The 26104-nt window shown below is 43.4% G+C and overlaps 1 protein-coding gene across 1 annotated transcript; it reads right to left on the reverse strand.

Moving 5' to 3' along the window:
* Positions 1-281: 281 nt before the first annotated feature.
* LOC121551794 (cyclin-F-like) lies at positions 282-25454 on the reverse strand. The gene is made up of 17 exons (XM_045210922.1): positions 25191-25454; positions 24054-24208; positions 23509-23615; positions 23309-23376; positions 22986-23182; positions 22055-22108; positions 21541-21645; positions 19791-19868; positions 19210-19364; positions 16130-16294; positions 15592-15715; positions 15190-15370; positions 14059-14146; positions 7976-8075; positions 6492-6625; positions 4199-4380; positions 282-3207 (listed from the first exon to the last, which is right to left on the reverse strand). The coding sequence occupies exons 1-17, from the start codon at positions 25201-25203 to the stop codon at positions 2726-2728; spliced, it is 2388 nt and encodes a 795-aa protein (XP_045066857.1). The 5' UTR covers positions 25204-25454; the 3' UTR covers positions 282-2725.
* Between the last annotated feature and the right edge of the window lie 650 nt (positions 25455-26104).

The following is a 26104-nucleotide window of genomic DNA, read 5'->3' on the forward strand; positions in this document are numbered from 1 at the left end:
ACATACTGTATGTTCACGTGCAAGTACTCTCCTGGTGGTTGTACTGCTCCCCTGCAGGGCAGTTGGAAGAGGTGGAGGGTGTGGCAGTCAAAGTTGATATTTACATTTTTTACATTTTAGTCATTTAGTAGACGCTCTTATCCAGAGCGACTTACAGTTAGTGAGTGCATACATTATTTTTTTTATTTTTTATACTGGAATCGAACCCACAACCCTGGCGTTGCAAATGCCATGCTCTACCAACTGAGCTACATCCATATTCAACTCAGAAGACACACAGGCAGACTTGCAGATGTTTGTTTTAATAGAAATTGATACATGGTGCACAGAAATATCTTCACACAAGTCACTTGACGGTACAATGTAGAAAAAACAAGTCAAAAGTCAACCTTTATGTAGAAAAAGGCAGTTTACTTGTCCTTTTTGGAATGAAACCAAAACAAAACATCCAATTTCAAGTAAAAGGCATGTTGTCACAGTTCTTTCTTTTCCCCCTATACATTTACATATGTACATAACAGACAAGGGATATAAAACAGTCTGATCTAAGAGTTAAAACATTTACAGTCAGTCACAATAATTTGTGCACAATGGTTCCCTCTGAAATGGCACCCTATTCCCTATATAGCGCACTACTTTTGACCAGAGACCAACCAGAGAGGTCAAAAGAAGTGCACTACATATGGAATAGGGTGCCATTTCAGACAGACACAAAGGACTCCTCTGTGTCCTGAACTAGGCATACAGTACTTATCTACAATACATCAAGTAATCATTTGCCTTGTAGTGTCTTTACTTCCATTTCTCCAAAAGGAGGCAATGCAACTCCACTTACACCATCTGAATAACACTAGTAGTTGATTGTTCAAGCGTAGAAAATGTTACTGTGAAAAACAAAAACACTTCTCATTCAGCAGAAGTGCTAGACTTCATTCAAGATGAACCCATTGGGAGAAGCGAGTGCTAGACTTCATTCAAGATGAACCCATTGGGAAAGACGGTGGGCAAAACGAAGACTTGCTTTGACAAAACTTGTTAGATGTTCTGTACTTCAAATTTAATGTCGCTCTGTGCACCTCTTAGTTACTAAACTGTGACCCCATTGGTCAATGTTCATGGCTCTAAATGTTCGGATGACATCACTGATGATTCACCCATAGAAATAAAATCTATATAAATCTATTATATTTCTACGGCATCAACTTTAGTGGTTTCTAACAGACAGATGAAATCATGTGCTCTCACCAATGGAATTAGCTGTTATGGGGTCAAAGGTTAGGAGTGGTGGGGATGACTGAAATATTCTCCTTTTACAAAATGTTATGCTGTTTTCAAATGAAACAATACCTTGCTCTTGTTAAAGCTTGTAGAATTGATTTGTTTCTATATTATAGGTTATCTCCTGTGCTCCAACTCTAAACAGTAACAGGGTACAGTAGATGCAGCACAAACCGCATATTGTATTGGTAATGTCTCAGTACATACAAAACTGTAGCTAATAATGTATTTCCGTACACTTGAATTACTATCATATCAGTCTTCACAGGTAAAAGCTATTTACCCACCAATAGTCACCTCAATTAAGTTTTAAAGTACCTTTGGCATGTGAACAGACAAATGACAAAAATGGATCAGAGAAAATTCATACAATCAAAATAAGGCTTTAGACTTCACAATCGTAGATATCTAAAGAACAGATTGAACCTGGAATCCAAACTGAATATGGCTTTGTTTCACTACTCTGTTTGGACCCCAGGCTAGTACAGAGTAGCCAAATCCTGACCATTCTGTACAGGCAGTGCATATCAGAATCTCTTCACTGGTATAAACGGTGATTCATGAAACTCCCAACATTAGGAGAGTTGCAGAGAGCAAAACAAAACTGTTGCATTGATTAATAATTGTAATCAATTATAGTCAATACAGTCACAATAACGCAGGTTGTGGTTCTTTTCACATGAGAAAGTCTTCATACAGACATATTTCAAAATGGTCCATGAGGTCTTTTTTTTTAGGTGGTAGCTGCAATCCTTTGACATCTGAGATAGGTTGTTGTGTGAGACCAGCGCAGAACACAATCTGGATCAATGCAATGTAACAAAGTCCTGAGGTGGAGAGTGAAGTGTTGTTCCAGTGGTTTTCAGGCTGATGATGAAGTGTCTGTCACAAATAACGCCCTATTCCCCATGTAGTGCACTACTTTTGACCAGGGCTCGTAGGAATCTGGTCAAAAGTAGTGCACTACATAAGGAATAGGGTGTAATTTGGGACGCTTCCAAAGTCAGTGAAAGATGAGAGGGAGCCACCTTATCTTTCTCAAGCAGAAGATGTCTATTGTTTACTCGTGTGAAATGTGAGGAATGAAAGAAGAAAAGGCAGGATTCTGGTATGACCGTTTGAGTTGACGTGTTCTCCTTTCCCTTTATCGTCTTAAAGCTTACAATAGGTATTTGTGATCTTATGGCATTCCGGGAACCAGTGCAGATTTCAGGTCTTTATGGAGTGAAGAAGAGTATCGTCAACAACGACAAGACAGTGCTCCTGGGTTGTGTTCATTAGGGCAGGAACGTTTAAAAACGTTTTACAACAGGTAGTCCCTCTCCTTTTGGGTCTGTTTGTCTTCAGTTTGGTGCCTAATGAACACGACCATGGCAAAAGAGGGTGAAGTTAAGGCAAGGTGGTAGAAAAACATCAGGATCCATTCAACTGTCAGTTAAGTCAGTTCTTATAGGCTTAGGAAACCTACACTTGAGGCATATACCACCTCTTCATCTTCATCCTCCCCTTCCCTCTCCATCTCTCCTCCGCTGTGTGCTGCTGCGTTCTTCCTCTTCACCTGTCTGCGAGCTGCAGCCGCTGCAGCCCGGGGTCTTTGCACCGGCACCAGGAGGCGGAACCCGGGCAGAGCCACCGTGGCGCTGGAGGCAGAGTCTGGCGTGGGGGGCACCGCCGTGAAGGTGCAGGGCATCAGGAGGGAAGAGGAGTTGGAGCAAGGACTGACACTCTGGACAGAGGAGTAGCCCGAGCTGTGGAGGTCGGTTGTGATGAAGGAGGAGAGGGGCTCTTGCGGTCGGCTCATGGCGCTCCCCTCCCCTTCCTCTTTGTCCCCCTCACAGAAACTGTCATCGTCGCTGGAGAGGGCTCTGCAGTGCAGTTTGGAGTCCTCGGGCTCTGTTGCTAGCTCCAGTGTCATGGCCAGAACGGAGGCTGCACAGAAGAAGAGACCGTTAGCTTGCCGGCATATCATAGTGAGTGTATTGACTTACTGTGAACAAAAATCCAACCCATGTCAATTATTAGGGCTGTGAATTGCCAAGGACCTCACGATACACGATTCTATATGTATTACGATTCTCAACGTATTGCGATTTGATACTGCAATTATATTACGATTTGATGTTACCAACATATTGCTCACTGTCTGCTGCAGAGAGACAAGAGAACATAAGAAAACGAGTTTTGATCAGTCACGGAAATAAGTGCTGAAAATATGTCTCTATTTAAAAAGATTGAGAACAAGCTATAGGACGACAAATACCGGAGATTTGGCGCCAGTACAGCCGACTAGCGCTAGCTACAGTAGATTTATTTTCTATTTATTTTTACAAATCAATATGTGGGAGTCAAATATCTATATAATAATCGTCCAAAAATATTGCGATATGCAACTATCGATTCTCCCCCCCATCACTATCAATTATGGATGCCTTAAAAGAAAACTCCACACAAAAACTCTAGGTATTTGTTTCATTAGTCCATTGTTGATATAGTCACAAAATGTTGTGCATGTCAGCAATACACTTTCAAAATACAGAAATACAGCCTGTACGATGCATTTTGCATCATATGATGCTGCGTTTTGCATGTGTGTCTGCCTCTGAGCAGTCTGGTCTGTACCCCACATCAGGACAATCATGTCTGACTAAGTTTTCCAGTACATAGTGATGTCACTACATCTAGTAAACCAGTTGGAATGGCCAGCATGACACACTCGTCTTCCATTAACCCCCCATCTATAGATAGGCCTGGGGTGTATTCATTAGTGCAAGTTTTGCAATGGAAAACAGGCGTTTCTTATTGGACACATTTCAGGTAGGTCCCTGCCCATTTTTGCCCGTTTGGTTCCTAGTGAATACACCCCTGGTATAGAGGTGATCATAAATGATCAGAACTCATGTAGTTGATTCCCTCCACTCACTCTCTCCCTCCTTGGCCTCCTTCTCTCCTTCGCTCTCCTGGTCCCCCTCGTATCCGGAGCAGGAGGTGTCCAGGCTCCAGTCCAGCATGTCCCCCAACAGGGTCTCTTCCTGAGTGGACAGCTCAGCCGTGGGTGTGGCCACAAAGCTGCCTCGGTACACAGGCAAGGACTCCTCCCGTCTCCTGGGGGAGAGAAACACAGCAGATTGCAGTGAGTCAGTAACCACAACAGCTGTGATGGAAACAGGAAGTTTCGTTACAATTTGATAAATGCCGACAGATAATTTGTTCTTTTGACACGGTGGGATCTTCTTGTGATGGTAAAATTAATTATGAAAGAAATGGCGGCGGAAACACCAATATGCGCAAATATTGATATAATACCCATCATATCGAAGTAAACTTGGAGTCACGCGATATGGTGTGTGGTCCTCTCATTACGACTTGGGAAACCATGCAGTTTATTAGGCTACAGAAGAATGTTATGATGAACGTCACAGGGTGGGGAAAGTGCACGATGATGAGCTTGATGCTCCTTTCCAATAAATATTGAGGGTCTTATTCTATTGACATGACGATCGATGCTTGACAAATAAAAATATTCTCGCTCTTCTCTATAATAATCTCATCATGTAGACTAGCCTACCCGCACTGCAGGCTGTTGGCTAGAGCGCACGTGCCAAGACCAGAGTAGGCATATTTTCTATTTAACCTCTAAAGCTTAAATTCTTATTAATCTATCTACACTGTCCAATTTACAGTAGCTATTACAGTGAAAAAATACCATGCTATTGTTTGAGGAGAATGCACAATAACAAAAAACGTATCACGGTAACTGGTTTGATACATTCACCTCTGAAGGTAAATAATCTACTTACATTCAGTAATATTGCTCTGATTTGTCATCCTAAGGGTCCCAGAGATAAAATGTAGCATAGTTTTGTTTGATAAAATCCATCTTTATATTCAAATGTAGGAACTGGGTTCTACAGTTTGAACCCTGCTCTCTCTGGCTCAACACCCACCCCGCCCGGCCATCTAGATGTGTGAAAGTTAGTGTATAAGCTAATGATCCATCATATATGACATTCCTGGGAGTGTGTAAACTTACATTTTGTATTACCATATAATTTTAGTATGTTCTCTATAGTTATGTACTTGAAAATGTATCAATTGACCAATTCGGCACACTTGGGCAGACTTAATACAAAATAGTCCAGTATTGCAATGCTTCACTGGATCAATCTGAAACTTCGCACACACTGCTGCCATCTAGTGGCCAAAATCTAAATTGTGCCTAAACTGCAATATTATATTGTGGCCTTTCTCTTGCATTTCAAAGATGGATCCAAAATAAATAGAAAACGCATGTTTTTTTGTTTGTATTATCTTTTACCAGATCTAATGTGTTATATTCTCCTACATTAATTTCACATTTCCACAAACTTCAAAGTGTTTCCTTTCAAATGGTATCAAGAATACGCATATCCTTGCTACAGGCAGTTAGATTTGGGTATGTCATTTTAGGCAGAAATTGAAATAAAGGGTCCGATCCTTAAGAGGTTAACAGTTTGTGACAAAACTATCAGTAGAGTTGAAAACGTGACAAACGCATTGAATTTTAGATGTTTATTCGGTACATGAAAAGGTAAGCGAAAAAGTACATTGTGTGCACTACGTCATCACGCAGTCCGTTTGGTGGAAACAAATTGTGAGGGGGAAAAAAATAATTTTCTTTAAGCAGATTTTTAAATATTTGCATGAAAATCTGTCGCCAATTTGATGGAAACCTAGCTATTGAGTCTTCTTAGTTTAGTTTATTAACAATTTTTAAAAACCTTCATGAATAAAGTCATCAAGGGTGACACAAAAGTTTAATATTTATTTCCATTGTGGTCATCTAGTGGACAGATGGCAATTACTCGGTACAGCATAAACAAACAATTTGGGTATGAAAGCACTTTTTTGGATGAGACCAGCGCTGGACAGCCACCATAAAAGACTATGTGAGAGTGGTCATTGTTGCTCAATCACAAAGGAACCCTTAGCCTTTACCATCTGCCTAGACACTTGGCAATGATTGGACAGAGGAAAATCCTACCTGGTCTATAAGAGAACAAGGTGGAGCTAATCAATATATTGCTGACACCTATCCAATCCCTTCCGAGTGCCAACCTACACAAGTGTCTAGGTGAGGGGTAGTGGGGTCGATTTAGGTTAGGTTGAGTGAGCCACTGTGCTCTTTCCGTATGAATCCGATCTCACATTTGTGTGGCTTAACGGCAGTAACTCACCTCTTGCTGTTGCTAGAGGGGGAGGAGAGGAAGGTGTGGATGTCTGCTGGCTGGCCCGTGGGGCTGGGCAGCACCATGTGGGGCTCCACCTCCGGCACCTCCAGGATCTGACACAGCTCCTTGAAGTCAATCACCTGGGAGAGAGCGTGAGAGAACACAGGTACAGAAACGCACTGGTTAGGGTAGTGTTCAGTTGGCACGAAATGGAAGATAAAGCTCTTAAAACAGAGAGGTACTATCTGAACTTGTCCAATAAGACATTGTTGGACAACATTATATTGATACTTGGACTCCAAATACCGATTTGTAAAAATAATTATATATACACACACACACACACACACACACTACCGTTCAAAAGTTTGGGGTCACTTAGAAATGTCCTTGTTTTCGAAAGAAAAGCAATTTTTTGTTGTCCATTAAAATAACATCAAATTAATCAGAAATACAGTGTAGACATTGTTAATGTTGTAACTGGCTATTGTAGCTGAAAACGGCAGATTTTTTATGGAATATCTACATAGGCCCATTATCAGCAACCATCAGTCCTGTGTTCCAATGGCACGTTGTGTTTGCTAATCCAAGTTTATCATTTTAAAAGGCTAATTGATCATTAGAAAACCTTTTTGCAATTATGTTAGCACAGCTGAAAACTGTTGTGCTGATTAAAGAAGCAATACAGCTGGCCTTCTTGAGACTAGTTGAGTATCTGGAGCATCAGAAATTGTGGGTTCGATTACAGGATCAAATTGTATTGCTTCTTTAAATCATAATTGCAAAAGGGTTTTCTAATGATCAATTAGCCTTTTAAAATGATAAACTTGGATTAGCAAACAACGTGCCATTGGAACACAGGACTGATGGTTGCTGATAATGGGCCTCTGTACGCCTATGTAGATATTCCATTAAAAATCTGCCGTTTCCAGCTACAATAGCCATTCACAACATTAACAATGTCTACACTGTATTTCTGATCAATTTGATGTTATTTTAATAGACAAAAAAATAGCTTTTCTTTCGAAAAAAATGACATTTCTAAGTGACCCCAAACTTTTGAACGTTAATGTAGTGTATGTATGTATGTGTGTAGTGTATGTGTATAAATACATATATATCACACACACACACTTAGGTAACGACACTCCCATCTATTTCTTTTTTAGCACTTTTATTTCCCTGGCTAATCAAAACTCATTCTCTCTGTAGCAGACATATAGCGACCAATATATGTTAGGAACATCACGAACCGCCATACATAAAGAATCGTGAGAATCGCAATACATATCGTATCAGCACCAAAGTATCGTAATAATATCCTATTGCAATTCCCAGCCCTAGTTTTGCGACGGTGTCCTAATGAGCACAACACCGGTACAGCGAAAAAGGAGAATATCCGGGCCAGCAGCCCAGCACAGTGCACTTTGGGTCGACATACTAGTTTGAAAAGAGCAACAGTCCATGTCAGGAGGAGATGACAAGCTCACCTTTTCTTTGCTGATGTGTTGGTAGGCTTCATCCTCAAACCTCTGCTTGACACCTGTCAGAGACATGTGCCTGTAGTCTTTGGGTACATCCTTACTGAAGCTGTCAGAAAGAGAGCGAGAGGAGAAAGAGAGAGGTGAAAGAGAGCAAGAGGAGAAAGAGAGCGGTGAAAGAGAGCAAGAGGAGAAAGAGAGAGGTGAAAGAGAGCAAGAGGAGAAAGAGAGAGGTGAAAGAGAGCAAGAGGAGAAAGAGAGAGGTGAAAGAGAGCAAGAGGAGAAAGAGAGAGGTGAAAGAGAGCAAGAGGAGAAAGAGAGGTGAAAGAGAGCAAGAGGAGAAAGAGAGAGGTGAAAGAGAGCAAGAGGTGAAAGAGAGAGGTGAAAGAGAGCGAGAAAGAGGGAGAGAAGAACAAGAGGAGCGTGGTTAATCATCCAGTCTATATGTTCTCCAACTGTGTTATACCCATTTACATTTACGTCATTTAGCAGACGCTCTTATCCAGAGCGACTTACAGTTAGTGAGTGAAACCATCCCCACCGTCAAACATGGAGGTGGAAACATTATGCTTTGGGGGTGTTTTTCTGCTAAGGGGACAGGACAACTTCACCGCATCAAAGGGACGATGGACGGGGCCATGAACCGTCAAATCTTGGGTGAGAACCTCCTTCCCTCAGCCAGGGCATTGAAAATGGGTCGTGGATGGGTATTCCAGCATGACAATGACCCAAAACACACGGCCAAGGCAACAAAGGAGTGGCTCAAGAAGAAGCACATTAAGGTCCTGGAGTGGCCTAGCCAGTCTCTAGACCTTAATCTCATAGAAAATCTGTGGAGGGAGCTGAAGGTTCAAGTTGCCAAACGTCAGCCTCAAAACCTTAATGACTTGGAGAAGATCTGCAAAGAGGAGTGGGACAAAATCCCTCCTGAGTTGTGTGCAAACCTGGTGGCCAACTACAAGAAACGTCTGACCTCTGTGATTGCCAACAAGGGTTTTGCCACCAAGTACTAAGTCATGTTTTGCAGAGGGGTCAAATACTTATTTCCCTCATTAAAATGCAAATCAATCTATAACATTTTTGACATGCATTTTTCTGGATATTTTTGTTGTTATTCTGTCTCTCACTGTTCAAATAAACCTACCATTAAAATTATAGACTGATCATGTCTTTGTCAGTGGGCAAACGTACAAAATCAGCAGGGGATCAAATACTTTTTCCCCCTCACTGTATATGATATTACCTTCTGTTTGAAAATTGGACGTTGTCGATAAAGTGCAGTGCCTCTCACTAGTCTGACTCACACAAGTATGGTGCAGGATGAGTCATCCCCCCCCACACACACCCAAAGTCCAGCAGCCTCCCATATGCACATCCACCCTTACACCTAACCATCCCGCACACACACACCCCCTCCCTCCCTGCCACACACAAACCCTAGGTGCAGCTCCCTCCCAACACCCCACCCCTACAGCTCTCTGCATCCTGGTCACTGTGGCCCTTCGCTAATGACGATCTACATCGTGATTAATACGAGCAGATAAACAGTCTGCATCCCACTCCCTACACATTGCACTACCTTGGAAAACATCTGCACTAGAGAATAGGAGGCTATTTAGGACACAGCCACAACCAACCAACCTGATCTTCTAATCAATACCAATGTCCAATTTGTCTGTCTGCAGCGCTGGCTAGCAACAGTCCAAGACATCACCACACCACTTGGTTCATTTGTCTTTATAAGTATGTGACTTCATGTGATTTTCTACAGTGGCTGTGGAAATACAACGAGTGCTCAAAGAACTGCAGGAGGGAAAACGCAGAACGGTAAGAGCTGGCTTCTGTACGTGTGCGGTGAACGACAAAAAGCGGTCGGTGTATTTTACTGGCTTTATAATGAGACAGCAACAGACAGCCCTCCTGCCGGGGCCATGAAGGAGAGGGAGGTGGGGGGAGGTTGTGATTGGGCAGAGTCTTAACAACCTGCGAACACACAAGCACACACCGAGAACAACCCCAGTCTGATCAAAGGGCTAAGAGGACCAAAACACCACCTTTCACCTCTTCAAATAAAATCACTATAGAGATTGGCATTCCTCGCCTGCTGGAAATCACACTCGTATTGAAAAGAAGCAAGGCATTCATCAGAACTGCTACCTTTCTGACCTGCATGGGTCCCACAGTAATGGTGCCCAAAGAGCACTTCAGATGGTAATAATGAAATCTACTGTAGCGGTCATTTAAATAGCACTTCACATTGACTACCGTGTGTGGAAAATGAACCGAGGAACGAAAAAAACATCTCAGTAAGTTATATAAAGTTGTCTTTGCACAAACACGTTCTAAAGAACACAGCTGCATGTACGTTAACGTTGCCTTTTTCCCCTAATGAAGACTCCAAGTTAAGTATAAAAAAAAAAAAATCAAGCTAATGATTTGCTCTAATTGGCTAATTACTCAATAGGAGCTAAACGCCTGTTGCCTTCCCACCTGCCTGATCCTCCTATCCAACAGGCCCAGCTAATCAAACCCAGAGCAGCAGGTGATGAGCTGTCAAAGGGAACCTCCAGGAGAGGCTGTGGAGGGTTAGCAGTTAGCTGACAGCGCTAATTATCACCTAGTGAATTAGCACAACTAACCTCTGTCTTAGTCATTCCCCTATTGCTGCTTCCCCGAAAAAGAGTTGCCACTAGATAACACAGCCACAAAGTCAAAATTAGCTACATCGCAAAAAATAATTTACGGTTAGGATTGGGCACAAGGTTAGCAGTGTGGGTTAAGGTTAGGTTTATCTTCTTAAAATCTGATTACAAAAAAATTGAAATAGGCAGGGTTTATGGCTTTGTGGCTGTGTTAACTCAGCTGGTAGAGCACGGCACTTGTAACGCCAAGGTAGTGGGTTCGATCCCCGGGACCACCCATACACAAAAATGTATGCACGCATGACTGTAAGTCGCTTTGGATAAAAGCGTCTGCTAAATGGCATATTATATTATTATTATTATTAACTAGTAACAACCCGAAAAAGGGGGGAAATGCTAATTGCTAGAATACTAATTGCTAGCAGGATGGGCCTGCTGAGGAACAATGGGGATCTCCAGGAAGAGGGGCTATTGATACTCACCACAGCTAGCCTTGCATGCTAACAAGGTTGTTTACTACCACAACCACCAGACAAGCTTCAATAGAAACAGCTGGGTTTCAGTTGTAGTCAACAATGAATGGTCACAAAAGATCTCAGACTAAGGCTGGACGATGTGTAAACTTAATAAAACAAGCCATACTGGCAGTTGCAGTATGGAGGACTTTCTTTTCTCTATGTAATTGCTAACATCGTGGAACTATCTAGCCAATCAACTTTTACTATGTATTTGTAGCAGTGGGGTGAGGGTTGTGTGTTTTGCTTTCACAGCTAGCACTCCTATACACCCCCCCCCCCCCCCTCCCATGTTACTCTATCACCTAGGTAACACTCATCAGAACAGAGTCAAGCCAGCGAGCACCCCTTGCTTGTCAGACATTGGATTTACAAGGGAGAGAAATAGAGAAGGAATAAATGTTGGAGAAAGAACAGTACAAGAGAGAGGGGGACAAAGATGTACTAGAGGTAGTAGACTTTCTGGACTCTGACCCAGACTAACAGCCAGTGTATCTAGTATGTTTATAACATTGAATTCCATATATAACTGTTTTATAACCTGTAATAGTGATTTCTAAGATCTCCGTGGTATGTACCGTAATTTTCGGACTATAAGCCGCGCCTTTTTTCCCATTTTTCGACCCCTGCGGCTTATATAACGGTGCGGCTAATCTATGGATTTTTACAGCTAACGGCCACTCGAAGACCTCCTAAATCTATGGATTTTACAGGTTACAGTCCACCAACTTTAACTCTATGGGCTCTATGACCGGTCCGCACCCCCCACCTTTAAGCGGCGGGCTCCAGCAGGAAAAGCTGGAGGCCGGAAAAGAGTGAGACAGGTAGCGCGCAAAAGTAAAAGTGGAACCGAGAGTGGTACGAGAGACAGAACGAGAGACAGAACGAGAGCAAGACAGACAGACATTACGAGAGCGAGACAGTTTGTGCAAAGGAAGTTTTCATGCACAAACCCTCATTATGGAAAACAAACGTAGAAATGCATATGATGCAGCTTTTAAGTTAAAGGCAGTCAATCTGGCTGTAAAAGAAGGAAATAGAGCTGCTGCACGTAGCCTTGGCATCAATGAGTCAATGGTGAGACGTTGGAGACGCCAGCGGGAAGAACTGTCTCAATGCAAAAAGTCAAAAAAAGCTTTCAGAGGTAATAAAAGCAGATGGCCCGAACTTGAAGACTTTCTTGAAGATTGGGTGAACACACAGAGAGCAGACGGCCGAGGTGTTTCCACCGTGCAGATCCGACTGAAAGCTGAAACAGTCGCCACCGAAATGAACATTGAAAATTTTAGAGGTGGACCATCCTGGTGTTTCAGATTTATGAGATGAAAGGGACTCTCCATCAGGGCGCGGACGACTGTGTGTCAGCAACTCCCTCCCGACTACCAGGAAAAAATAACAAACTTCGGCGAATTCACACAAAGAATGATAGAGGAATATTCCATCGGACCGGACCAGATCATAAATATGGATGAAGTGCCTTTGACGTTTGACCTGCCTCTCACTGGGACTGTTAACAAGAAAGGTGAATCGTCCATCACGTTGAGAACCACTGGCCACGAGAGAACGAATTTCACTTGTGTTCTTGGCTGCACAGCATCTGGATTAAAGCTTCCGCCAATGGTGATTTTTAAGCGGATTACAATGCCAAAAGAAAAGATCCTGAACGGCATCTCCTTTAAAGTCAACAAGAAAGGGTGGATGATGGAAAGCGTAATGAATGAGTGGCTGAATGAGTGCTACGTCAAGCGCCCTGGAGGATTCTTTCGCCAAAAAAAAGCTTTGCTCGTTTTTTTCGGACAGCATGAGGGCCCATATAACGGATTATGTGAAAGCAGCCATCAAGAGCACAAACTCGATTCCAGCTGTGATTCCTGGGGGCACAACGAAGCATCTGCAGCCACTCGACATCAGTGTCAATCGTGCGTTCAAAGTGGCACTACGCGTTCAGTGGGAGGCGTGGATGACTAGCGGCGATAAATCATTCACCAAAACTGGTCGCATGCGAAAAGCAACTTTCGCTCAAGTTTGCGAGTGGATCCTGATAGCGTGGAGGAGTGTCAAAACATCCACGATCATTAACGGGTTCCGAAAGGCTGGACTGCTGCGTGATGAAGAGGAGGACGCCGCCATAGCTGAGGCCCTTCAGAGTCTGTTCGATTCCGACAGTGACGAAGAGGAGTTCGTTGGTTTTGAGAGCGTCAACGAAGGAGAGAGGAGAGTGGCTGACGAAGCCACCCTGAGCCTGTTCGTTTCCGACACTGAAGATGAGGACTTTGGTGGTTTTAGTACGCAGGAAGAAGACGGAGATGAGGATTAATGACTTGACTTTTCTGGTTACAGCCGTGTACTGCACCTTAGCCTAAAAGATGAAGACGAGGATTAATGACTTTTCTGGTAGGCTGATTACCGTATATTTTAAGCAGCCGTGTTGCTGCAACTTTAGGTTTACGCGCTTACTGTCGTGTTACAGGCACTTTATTTTGCACTTTAAAAAAAACACATTTAATTTAGCCATTGATATTGCCTCGTCAAGCGCTGTAAGCTTAGTTTTTTGTTATGGTACTACTGTAGGCTATAATGTAGATAAATATTCAAAGATGAGCACACTTTTTCAAGGTTTTTCAAAAATAACCAAAGTTAAGTGGTTAAATGATTGTGACGCTATTAACTAATTTTGCTGGAATACGTTATGCAAATATGCAACTTGTTTGTTGAAATGTTAATAAATGGGAGCTTCCTCAAGCAGCCATCTCTTTCCCGACAATCCCCTCTGTGCACGAACCCTTACATATGGTAATTAAACATTAAAACACCTGCGGCTTATAGTCCAGTGCGGCTTATATATGTACACATCATTCAATATCATTCAATTTAGCTGCTGCGGCTTATACTCCGGTGCGTCTTATAGTGCGGAAAATACGGTAGTATAACTTACCACTTGACATAGAGTAGTACAGCGCAGGGGACCAGGTCCTGCTTGGAGAAGCCTGTATACTCAGCCAGCTGCATGGGCCAGATGGGAGCTGCAATGCAGAGAGAGGAGGGGAAGAGCAGGGGTCAAGGCCATACACTAGAGCAGGAGTCAAGGCCATACACTAGAGCAGGGGTCAAGGCCATACACTAGAGCAGGGGTCAAGGCCATACACTAGAGCAGGGGTCATGGCCATACACTAGAGCAGGGGTCATGGCCATACACTAGAGCAGGGGTCAAGGCCATACACTAGAGCCGGGGTCATGGCCATACACTAGAGCAGGGGTCAAGGCCATACACTAGAGCAGGGGTCAAGGCCATACACTAGAGCAGGGGTCAAGGATATACACTAGAGCCGGGGTCAAGGCCATACACTAGAGCCGGGGTCAAGGATATAAACTAGAGCCGGGGTCAAGGCCATACACTAGAGCCGGGGTCAAGGCCATACACTAGAGCCGGGGTCAAGGATATAAACTAGAGCAGGGGTCAAGGATATAAACTAGAGCAGGGGTCAAGGATATAAACTAGAGCAGGGGTCAAGGATATAAACTAGAGCAGGGGTCAAGGATATAAACTACACTAGAGCATTAATACTGATATGACGTTCAGCAAATGATAAAAAAATGCCTCAGAAGTTTTAATGAGAAGCTGATGAACTACAGCTAGACTCTAGGACAGTGGTATTCAAAGTCAGGTCGCGGGGAACTGCAGTGGGGTCGGCAAAAAAATTGGGGTTGCGAGAAATTCTTTAGGAAAAAAAAGATTTCAATACCACTGCTCTAGGGGTGTTTGAAAACCTAGGTCAACGGTGTGTGTGTGTCATGTATGGTTGTTCAGCAACTCCCTTGGGACTGGGGATACAGCACTTAGATAACTCTCCATTTTGAAGACGCTCCCAGAAATATTTTTTTCTTGCACTTCAGCTCAAGTGAATACAGAAGTACATCATCGGGGCAGATTACATAACAGTTTGTAGACAAACAGACAGTGTGTAGAAGACAAACGGGTTGTGTCCCAAATGGCACCCCATTCACTATATAGTGCCCTATGTGCCATTTGGGACACAGCCGTAGACCGCGTGTTCGCCCGCCTTACCGTAGTGGTGCAGTGCCCGTGTGAGCAGCAGGGTGGCGTTGGCCAGGTGGGCTGAGGAGTATGTAGTGAGGGCTGAGTAGAGCAGGGTGAGCTCACACAAGTAGCTGAACAGGTGGATACTGAGCCTCTCTAGGGGTAACAGAGACAGCAGCACCTGGCCGTAGTCCAGCAGGGTGGGAGTCTGCAGAGGCACAACACCAAATGAGTTAAACCCATACAAATACAATGACTAGACAGGACTACAACAAGACTTCAACAGCCAAGACTTGTGAATTTTGAAAACCCCTCAGACAAAAGATTCTCACTTCAACAGAGGCCTTTAGCCCAAGCTGATGAAACGAATACAGAAGCCATCATTGGGGCAGATTATAAAATGTTTACAGAAGTGTCCACTCCACTTACCCTGATCTTGCCCTTCAGCACAGAGATGACCTCCCCCATCATGCGGACCAGGTCCTCATACTTGTAGGTGTTGTCTGTGAGCCACACCGCCTCCCGGATGGTCAGGATATCCTTACTGATGTACCTAGACAGAGAGACGTGGGTTGTATTCATTAGGCACCAAACTGAAGAAAAACAGACAAACACGGAGGGACTACCTGAACTAGTCCAATAAATAAAACGCTTGTTTCCGTACAGTCTCAGAACTCTGAATATTGAAAACCCCTCAGAAATACTTCTTATTGCACTTCAGCTCGAGCCTTTAGCCAAAGCTGATCAAGTGAATACAGAAGTACATCATCGGAGCAGATTACATAGAGGATCAAATACAGACTAGTTTGTATCATGCTTAGGGTTGCAAAATTCCAGTTACTTTCCCAAAATCAGGAAGGAATAAGCAGGAAAACCAGAATTCTCCAACCAGGATTTCTGGAAAATTGCAAGAATGTTGCAACCCTAATCATGCTACATCCACCTCCAGCGTTTTTCTGTCTCGTACCGCGTGCAGACGACCATGCAGGCGATGCCCAGCAGCTGCAGGCGGGCCTTGGGTACGGAGCGCAGGGCCAGGTAGCGGTCCACGCAGCCCACCGTCACGTGGAGGGTCAGGCTGGAGAAGTCCTTCATGGTGGTTACCTCCACCAGCCAGTCCACCAGGATGTATCTAGAGAGGTTGATGGGAGAGAGAGATGAATACTGTGTTATGTACCTAGAGAAGAGGGGGGGACACGAGAGAGAAACAGTTATGTACAGTGGCTTGCGAAAGTATTCACCCCCCTTGGCATTTTTCCTATTTTGTTGCCTTACAACCTGGAATTGAAATGGATTGTTTTTTTAGGGGGATTTGTATCATTTGATTTCCACAACATGCCTACCACTTTGAAGATGCAAAATATTTTTTTATTGTGAAACAAGAAATAAGACAAAAGAAACTGAAAACTTGAGCGTGAAAAAGATTTGGCATGGGTCCTCAGATCCTCAAAAAATTATACAGCTGCACCATCGAGAGCATCCTGACTGGTTGCATCACCGCCTGGTATGGCAACTGCTTGGCCTCCGACCGCAAGGCACTACAGAGGGTAGTGCGTACGGCCCAGTACATCACTGGGGCCAAGCTTCCTGCCATCCAGGACCTCTATACCAGGCGGTGTCAGAGGAAGGCCCTCAAAATTGTCAAAGACTCCAGCCACCCTAGTCATACACTGTTCTCTCTGCTACCGCACGGCAAGCGGTACCGGAGTGCCAAGTCTAGGTCCAAAAGACTTCTCAACAGCTTCTACCCCCAAGCCATAAGACTTCTGAACAGCTAATCATGGCTACCCGGACTATTTGCACTGCCCCCCCACCCCATCCTTTTACGCTGCTGCTACTCTGTTAATTATTTATGCATAGTCACTTTAACTCTGCCCACATGTACATATTACTTCAACTAGCCGGTGCCCCCGCACATTGACTCTGCACCGGTACCCCCCTGTATATATAGCCTCCCTACTGTAATTTATTTTACTTCTGTTCTTTTTTCCTCAAAACTTTTGTTGTTGTTTTTATTTTTACTTTTTTTGTTAAAAATAAATGCACTGTTGGTTAAGGGCTGTAAGTAAGCATTTCACTGTAATGTCTGCACCTGTTGTATTCGGCGCATGTGACCAATAAAATTTGATTTGATTTGAATGACTATTCACCCCCCCAAAGTCAATACTTTGTAGAGCCACCTTTTGCAGCAATTACAGCTGCAAGTCTCTTGGGGTATGTCTCTATGAGCTTGGCACATCTAGCCACTGGGATTTTGGCCCATTCTTCAAGGCAAAACTGCTCCAGCTCCTTCAAGTTGGATGGGTTCCGCTGGTGTACAGCAATCTTTAAGTCATACCACAGATTCTCAATTGGATTGAGGTCTGGGCTTTGACTAGGCCATTCCAAGACATTTAAATGTTTCCCCTTAAACCACTCGAGTGTTGCTTTAGCAGTATGCTTAGGGTCATTGTTCTGCTGGAAGGTGAACCTCCGTCCCAGTCTCAAATCTCTGGAAGACTGAAACAGGTTTCCCACAAGAATTTCCCTGTATTTAGCGCCATCCATCATTCCTTCAATTCTGACCAGTTTCCCAGTTCCTGCCAATGAAAAACATCCCCACAGCATGATGCTGCCACCACCATGCTTCACTGTGGGGATGGTGTTCTCTGGGTGATGACAGGTGTTGGGTTTGCGCCAGACATAGCATTTTCCTTGATGGTCAAAAAGCTCAATTTTATATAATAATAATATAAATAATTGGTCATTTAGCAGACGCTCTTATCCAGAGCGACTTACAGAGCAATTAGGGTTAAGTGCCTTGCTCAAGGGCACATCGACAGATTTTTCACCTAGTCGGCTCGGGGATTAGAACCAGCGACCTTTCGGTTACTGGCACAACGCTCTTAACCACTAAGCTACCTGCTAGATTTTAGTCTCATCTGACCAGAGTACCTTCTTCCATATGTTTGGGGAGTCTCCCACATGCCTTTTGGCGAACACCAAACGTGTTTGCTTATTTTTTTCTTTAAGCAATGGCTTTTTTCTGGCCACTCTTCCGTAAAGTCCAGCTCTGTGGAGTGTACGGCTTAAAGTGGTCCTATGGACAGATACTCCAATATCTGCTGTGGAGCTTTGCAGCTCCTTCAGGGTTATATTTGGTCTCTTTGTTGCCTCTCTGATTAATGCCCTCCTTGCCTAGGCCGTGAGTTTTGGTGTGCGGCCCTCTCTTGGCAGGTTTGTTGTGGTGCCATATTCTTTCCATTTTTTAATAATGGATTTAAAATGGTGCTCCGTGGGATGTTCAACGTTTCGGATATTTTTTTATAACACAACCCTGATTTGTACTTCTCCACAACTCTGTCCCTGACCTGTTTGGAGAGCTCCTTGGTCTTCATGGTGCTGCTTGCTTAGTGGTGTTGCAGACTATGGGGCCTTTCAGAACAGGTGTATATATACATACATGTGACAGATCATGTGACACACAGGTGGACTTTACTTAACTAATCATGTGACTTCTGAAGGTAATTGGTTGCACCAGATCTTATTTAGGGGCTTCATAGCACAGGGGGTGAATACATATGCACACACCACTTTTCCGTCAATAATTTTTTTGAATTATTTGAAACAAGTTATTTTTTCCATTTCACTTCACCAATTTGGACTATTTTGTGTATGTTCATTACATGAAATCCAAATAAAAATCTATTTAAATTACAGGTTGTAATGCAACAAAATAGGAAAAACGCCAAGGGGGATGAATACTTTTGCAAGGCACTGTACCTAGAGAGTGGAGAGGAGAGGGAGAGAGAGATTCCTACTGTTATGTACCTAGAGAGGGGAGAGGAGAGGGGTGGGAGAGAGAGACTCATACTGTTACGTACCTAGAAAAATGTGTGGTTATGGTAATAAATTGCATGAGAAAGAGTGCTTAGAATTTTGAAAGCCCCCTCAGACTAAGAATCTTCACCCTTAACTCGAGCCATTAACCAAAATTTATAAAACAACTCAATTGGTACAGAGTCAAGTGATCTTCAGCGTCAGTTCCAGACCAAACCGGTATGTTACCTCATAGTGTCATTGATGCCCTGTCGGAGCACCTCCTCTGCCCTGCGTTGGGGCACAGGGGGACAAGAGCGAAACAGCTGGGCCACAAGGTCGGCACAGGCCCTCTGCTCCAGACCCAGCGGATTGTCACTGCTGCACACCTTGGCCAGGGACAGCTGGACGCACACACACACACACACAGAGAGAGATAGAGAGGGTCAAAGGGCACAGGTCAAAAGTCATGCCAGGCTTGCCAAGCAAGCTGGACAGGAGGTCGAATGTAATTAAACACCACCTGTGCTCAGTAACATACTCAATGACTCATCCACTTTAATTGGTTGGGAGAATAAACAAAACCATAGATTTTGTTTGTGTGTGGATTTGGACTGCCTGTTACAGTCAATGGATACATTATCATGTCTATGCCATTGGATGAGTCTCTCTCCGTAAACACACACACCAAGACTGCGTTTACACAGACAGACCAATTCTGACCTTTTTCCACTAATTGGTCTTTTGACCAATCAGATCTTTTTTATTAAAGATCAGAATTTATCAGAATTGGCCTGCCTGTGTAAACGAACCCAAATAGACACACACACCTGTGCTTCCCAGCATCCTTTGGCTGCGTAGTCCCTGAGCGTGCGTATGAACTGTAGGTACCTGCCTGGGTCCGCCATCTGAGAAGAGAGACAGCACAGAACCACAGTAAGTTATGAGGTCGTTTTTTTTTACTTAACCGACACTTAGTGGGGAAAAAAAAGTATTTAGTCAGCCACCAATTGTGCAAGTTCTCCCACTTAAAAAGATGAGAGAGGCCTGTAATTTTTATCATAGGTACACGTCAAAAATGACAGACAAAATGAGAAAAAAAATTCCTGAAAATCACATTGTAGGATTTTTTATGAATTTATTTGCAAATTATGGTGGAAAATAAGTATTTGGTCAATAACAAAAGTTTCTCAATACTTTGTTATATACGCTTTGTTGGCAATGACACAGGTCAAATGTTTTCTGTAAGTCTTCACAAGGTTTTCCCACACTGTTGCTGGCATTTTGGCCCATTCCTCCATGCAGATCTCCTCTAGAGCAGTGATGTTTTGGGCCTGTCGCTGGGCAACACAGACTTTCAACTCCCTCCAAAGATTTTCTATGGGGTTGAGATCTGGAGACTGGCTAGGCCACTCCAGGACCTTGAAATGCTTCTTACGAAGCCACTCCTTCGTTGCCCGGGCGGTGTGTTTGGGAATCATTGTCATGCTGAAAGACCCAGCCACGTTTCATCTTCAATGCCCTTGCTGATGGAAGGAGGTTCACTCAAAATCTCACGATACATGGCCCCATTCATTCTTTCCTTTACACGGATCAGTCGTCCTGGTCCCTTTGCAGAAAAACAGCCCCAAAGCATGATGTTTCCACCCCCATGCTTCACAGTAGGTATGGTGTTCTTTGGATGCAACTCAGCATTCTTTGTCCTCCAAACACGACGAGTTGAGTTTTTACCAAAAGGTTCTATTTTGGTTTCATCTGACCATATGACATTCTCCCAATCCTCTTCTGGATCATCCAAATGCACTCTAGCAAACTTCAGACAGGCCTGGACATGTACTGGCTTAAGTAAGGGGACACGTCTGGCACTGCAGGATTTGAGTCCCTGGCGGCGTAGTGTGTTACTGATGGTAGGCTTTGTTACTTTGGTCCCAGCTCTCTGCAGGTCATTCACTAGTTCCCCCCGTGTGGTTCTGGGATTTTTGCTCACCGTTCTTGTGATCATTTTGACCCCACGGGGTGAGATCTTGCGTGGAGCCCCAGATCGAGGGAGATTATCAGTGATTTCCATTTTATCAGAGATTTCCATTTCCTAATAATTGCTCCCACAGCTGATTTTTTCAAACCAAGCTGCTTACCTATTGCAGATTCAGTCTTCCCAGCCTGGTGCAGGTCTACAATTTTGTTTCTGGTGTCCTTTGACAGCTCTTTGGTCTAGGCCATAGTGGAGTTTAGAGTGTGACTGTTTGAGGTTGTGGACAGGTGTCTTTTATACTGATAACAAGTTCAAACAGGTGCCATTAATACAGGTAACGAGTGGAGGACAGAGGAGCCTCTTAAAGAAGAAGTTACAGGTCTGTGAGAGCCAGAAATCTTGCTTGTTTGTAGGTGACCAAATACTTATTTTCCACCATAATTTGCAAATAAATTCATTAAAAATCCTACAATGTGATTTTCTGGAGAAAACATCAACACAACACATGGGTTTCCCATCACATTTTACAACCTTTAGCTACACAACATACATTGTAACATAATCAAAGCCTTTTGAGATGGGGACAACCAGAGAAGAGTGAAACTCACTGCGGTTTTACGGTTATGTTCCCACAGCAGGTAAGAGCTCTGTAGACAGCCCGACTGAGACGACTCTTCTAGTAATGTCAGGGCCTCGGAGCGCTTGTCATCCTCCTGAAACACACACACATTAAACCATGTTTTCAATATTGGATGTTTCACACAGCATACAGCACATTAAATACTCCTCTCTATCCAGCACAAGGCCTACTGAATATGTAACACAGGGTTCTGAGTATGCAGTATGTTAGTCAAGACCAGCCCATCATAATAATAATAAATATATATTTTGTGAGTGTGAATGTGTGTACGTATAGAACAACATTTATCCCATCTGGGCTGATGACTAGCAGGGCTGCCTACAGTGTGACGGTGCCTTCACAGCCTCATCAGAAACTAACTGGAACTGTGTGGTGGTTTGGTTACCATAGAAATGGAAGATGGATATTACTACAAAAATCACCACACTGCAACGCCTCTGCCTTTCTGGAAGACTCGCAGAGGTGTGTGTGTGTGCACTTACATCAAAAAGCTGGAGGACTCTGGCCAGACAGTGCAGCAACGGTCCCCTCCTCTCCTACAAAAAATTACAACGGCAAAATGTGAAAATGTTGCCTAATGAAAGAATTGTTAGAGCGCAACCATATCGTCTACAAAACATTTCACTCTTTTTATAGAAACACTGGAGTTTTCATTAAAGTCCATTCATTCCAATGAGCAAAGAAGACAGGCCCATCTATTTACAAAATCGCTGGACAAAACAGAGGTGATACATGCAGGGCACAACAAGAGAGGACAGGCAAAAACAGGCTATAAGGGATGGAACTTTCTGGCGGTGCCTGTTGGTCATAAATAAATGGGGGCCGAGACACACCGTTGCACAAAGCAGCATAACAGTCTCTCCCCATTTGTCTTCACTACCAAGGTCTAGTAGGCCTTCGGCAGACTATTTTTGGCAACATGTTTCCCAATCCATCTCGCCTTTCTTCCCATGCAGTATTAGATGCCTACATTTAAGTAATTTAGCAGACGTCTTACCCAGAGCGACTTATAGAAGCAATTAGGGTTAAGTGCCTTGCTCAAGGGCACATTCACCTAGACGGCTCAGGGATTCGAACCATCGACCTTTCGGTTACTGGCACAATGCTCTTAAATGCTAGGCTACCTGCCAGCTTTACACATCTTAATTAGTGTTGATAATGGATGGCTAGACGATGGACAGTTCTGAGTGAATGAACCAGGAAGGTACAACCATAGAAACAGAATCAACATTCCTCATTATATTTCTATGGGTAAAACAGCCCTCTAATTTGTATCCAGGATATTAGACTAAACTTGTGTTTATCCAATAGGAACCAAGGGAGATGACAGTGATGGTTGCTGAGGTTGGCTGTGTCTATGGCTGCCCATCTCCCCAGCCAAGCTCAACCAGGCTTAGCCTGGTAACCACTTACCACATTGGTTTCACACTCGGCCTTGAGCCTATCGAACACCACAGCCTTGCAGCAGCTCCCAGTGGGGGACCAGGGTGGACGGATGAACACCCAGATGAAGGGGTCGGCGGTAGGGGAACGCAGGCTCTCCGCCAGGCTGAAGAACTGTGATGCCTTCCGGCCGCACACGTCGGCCCGCCCTTCGTCACTCAGCAACGCTGGGACAGAGAAGAGGGTGATTATTATACAGGAATTAATTAAGTGATTTGGTCAATGTCAATCAGTGATCAACCTCATAACCAATTCAGTGAGCAACAATGGAAGACAAGTGCAGTGAGACTTACGTCCTTCATTGTACAAATATGCAATCCCTAGTTTCACAGCTGCCTCAAAGTTTCCCTTCTCTGCGGCCCTGAAAGAGGAGACAGAAACCGAGAAACGTATTAGGGTATGCAGACCTTCAGTCTCCCTGATGTGAAACTAACATATTGGAAGACGTACAGAGTCGAGGGCATGGTTAGGGTGTGGGAGGAGTCTATCCTACCTCTCAAAGAGCCAGACTGTGTTGGGGGATGGCCAGGTATCCCTGAAACTGACCCGGGCCCAAACACTGGAGTGGTTATCAATGATGTCACGGAGCTGAGAGTGTACCTGGGAGATAACAACCAAATGCCTCAGTTAGCCTCCAACAAGGCAATCCTCTATGCATGTTCTTCTTCCTTTCAATAACTGAGTAAACATAACATTCCTTATACATGCTAAAGGAGGTGTATATAGGAGGAGAATGACACACATTGTTTTTCACCAATTCGGGTGGTGACAAGATGTTCAGAAGAGACTTGCTCAAACGATATGTGTACTCCAGAGGCTGTTCAATTGTTTTAGTGTGTGTGAGTGTGTTTTAGGTGTGTGTTTGTGTGTGTGGACGTGTTTAACTATACTTGTGGGGACCAGAAGTCACCACAAGAATAGTAAAACAAACAAACATTTGGATTTCAGGTTAATGTTAGGGAAAATGGGATTTTGAATGGGACTGAATTGTATGTCCCCACAAGGTTAGTTAAACAAGACTGTGTTTGTATGACTCACAGCTCTGACAGCCAACAGGTCCTCAGCAGAGAGGCATTGGAGCACACACAGAAGCACCTCTTCGGGTAGAGACAGCAGTGTCAGGCCTGGAACACGCTTACGGATCCGCTTCCGTGCTGGAACCGTGAAGCATTTGGAACAACGACAGTGTAGCACTAAAGAAGAAAGGAAAAAGAGGGAGAAATAAAAAATAAAATCACTGTCCATTTTAGATACAGATAACCATCAAATGCAAAAAACGTCCCTCTTTCCTACTCAACTGACTCTCCAACTAAACTGACTCTTACTCACAGTGCCCCCATACATTTAGTCTTCATCCTAACTGTGGGACACCGTTTACTACTAACAATGTTTCAGACACTGTTTATTCAATAGTATTTGTTTACAGTTCTCATCTATGTGCTGCACCAGAAACAGTAATTCCAACCTGAATGTCAGTTAACGTTTGCTTTGTTTGGTTGGGACAGCTTGCTGGCTCAAACTAAATCAAAACAGGCAAAAGTGACCCAGTTAGATATAATTAATAATTGCGTGATATATCGGTAGTTATAACCAATGGAATCTATTTTGACTAATTAAGTTAGCTGGCCGAGTTCTGCCTAATGTTTGAGCTCAGTTTAACTCAGCGCCCAAATTTCCCTCCTCAAACCTAAGTTCACTTACAAGCTACTGTAAAGCTTCTTATTTCAGTCAAATCCAAAAACGTGAATTATCTATTTGCGTCGCTTTCAAAACCACACAAAGGTAATGAATTTACAACGTAGCTAACTATGATATAAATGTTACGAATGCTTTATTTTCAAATAAGGCACATTTATAACGTTAGCCACTGAATTAACTACTGGCTCTAGTACTGGCACCAAGCTGGGTACCAGTAGTAGCTAGCTAACTAGCCAGCCATCATTACATTAGCAAACCAGAATAGATAGCTAGCTAGCAGGCTAGTTAGCGGCTAACGTGACCAAGTCAGTTAGCTACTGTAGCTATAAACTGTTCATGCTATTCACTCTTACACAGTGCAAGTTCTCTAACCTAAATTGTATAAGCTGAAACCGGTTTCTGACTAAAACGTTTAAATGTTTATCTAGATAGATAGCACATTCACACGCTAGCTAATTGAGTCCGATAGATACTTACCGGCCGCTTTCATTTCGTGGAGATCACCTTAATTATGGCAAGCTCCCTAGCTTTAAAGTTGTGCAACCACAAAGCTGACAGTGTGAACAAAATACGAGTAAATATAACTTGTGTTATAAACTATGGCAATTCCAATGAATTATCAATTTGTCTAATTCTAAAACACAGCCTGAGAGCGCTGTCTAGCTTGTTGGGATGTTGTGAAATTGATAGCTTGAATTCAAATCCATGCATGCATCCCTCTCAACTTTTGAGATCCTCCCAAAATTGGCTAAGAACCGCCTGCGCGCAGAGTTTAAACATCAACTTCGATTTTATTGGCGGAAAATGAGTAAGCCCAGCTATTATCTAGCGAGCTTCCGATTCGTCTAGGAGAAGAGCGACAACTTCGATTGGTTTGTCGTTACAAATAATTAAATAAAGACCACTGATTGGATAACATCAAACCATTTTCGAAGTACGCGCTTCCAAATAGATGCATTTGATTGGTCAAAGGGGTTAGTAAAAACGATGACGTGGCCCCGCCTCTTGGATTGAATTTTGGGATATGTAGTAGTCACAATTTACGTTTTAAACGTGCCATATTTAAAGAGATATTAAAAATAAAATAGGGTATCGCTCAAGATAATTAATTGAATAAAAACATATTTCTTAAATGTGTTAATGGTATAATTTTTATTAATGACAATTTTACACAGCTAAGGGAGCGTCGAAATTTACAGAATTGTTACCTGGAGGAAAATGGGGGAGAGTCATGCTTTTTCAATTCCAGTAAGGGGGAGGGTTTAGTATTTGTTTATTTAGTCCAGGGGAGGGTCGTGTCATTTGTAATCGATTAAATATCATATTGCTCAGTGTTTGAGAATTAGTTGCTTATTATATCTCGATGTGTGCCTGATGCTGCCCCTCATCCC

This window comes from Coregonus clupeaformis, chromosome 35 (assembly GCF_020615455.1).
Source record: "Coregonus clupeaformis isolate EN_2021a chromosome 35, ASM2061545v1, whole genome shotgun sequence".
Taxonomy (NCBI): domain Eukaryota; kingdom Metazoa; phylum Chordata; class Actinopteri; order Salmoniformes; family Salmonidae; genus Coregonus; species Coregonus clupeaformis.

Excerpts from the sequence above, each read along its gene's own strand:
- LOC121551794 (XM_045210922.1), bottom strand. Across the intron at positions 15,716-16,129 it reads TGCATGGTCGTCTGCACGCG|GTACATCAGTAAGGATATCC; the intron begins GTACGAGACAGA and ends CTCTCTGTCTAG. Across the intron at positions 3,208-4,198 it reads GGAGGCCAAGGAGGGAGAGA|CCTCCGTTCTGGCCATGACA; the intron begins GTGAGTGGAGGG and ends TCTTCTGTGCAG.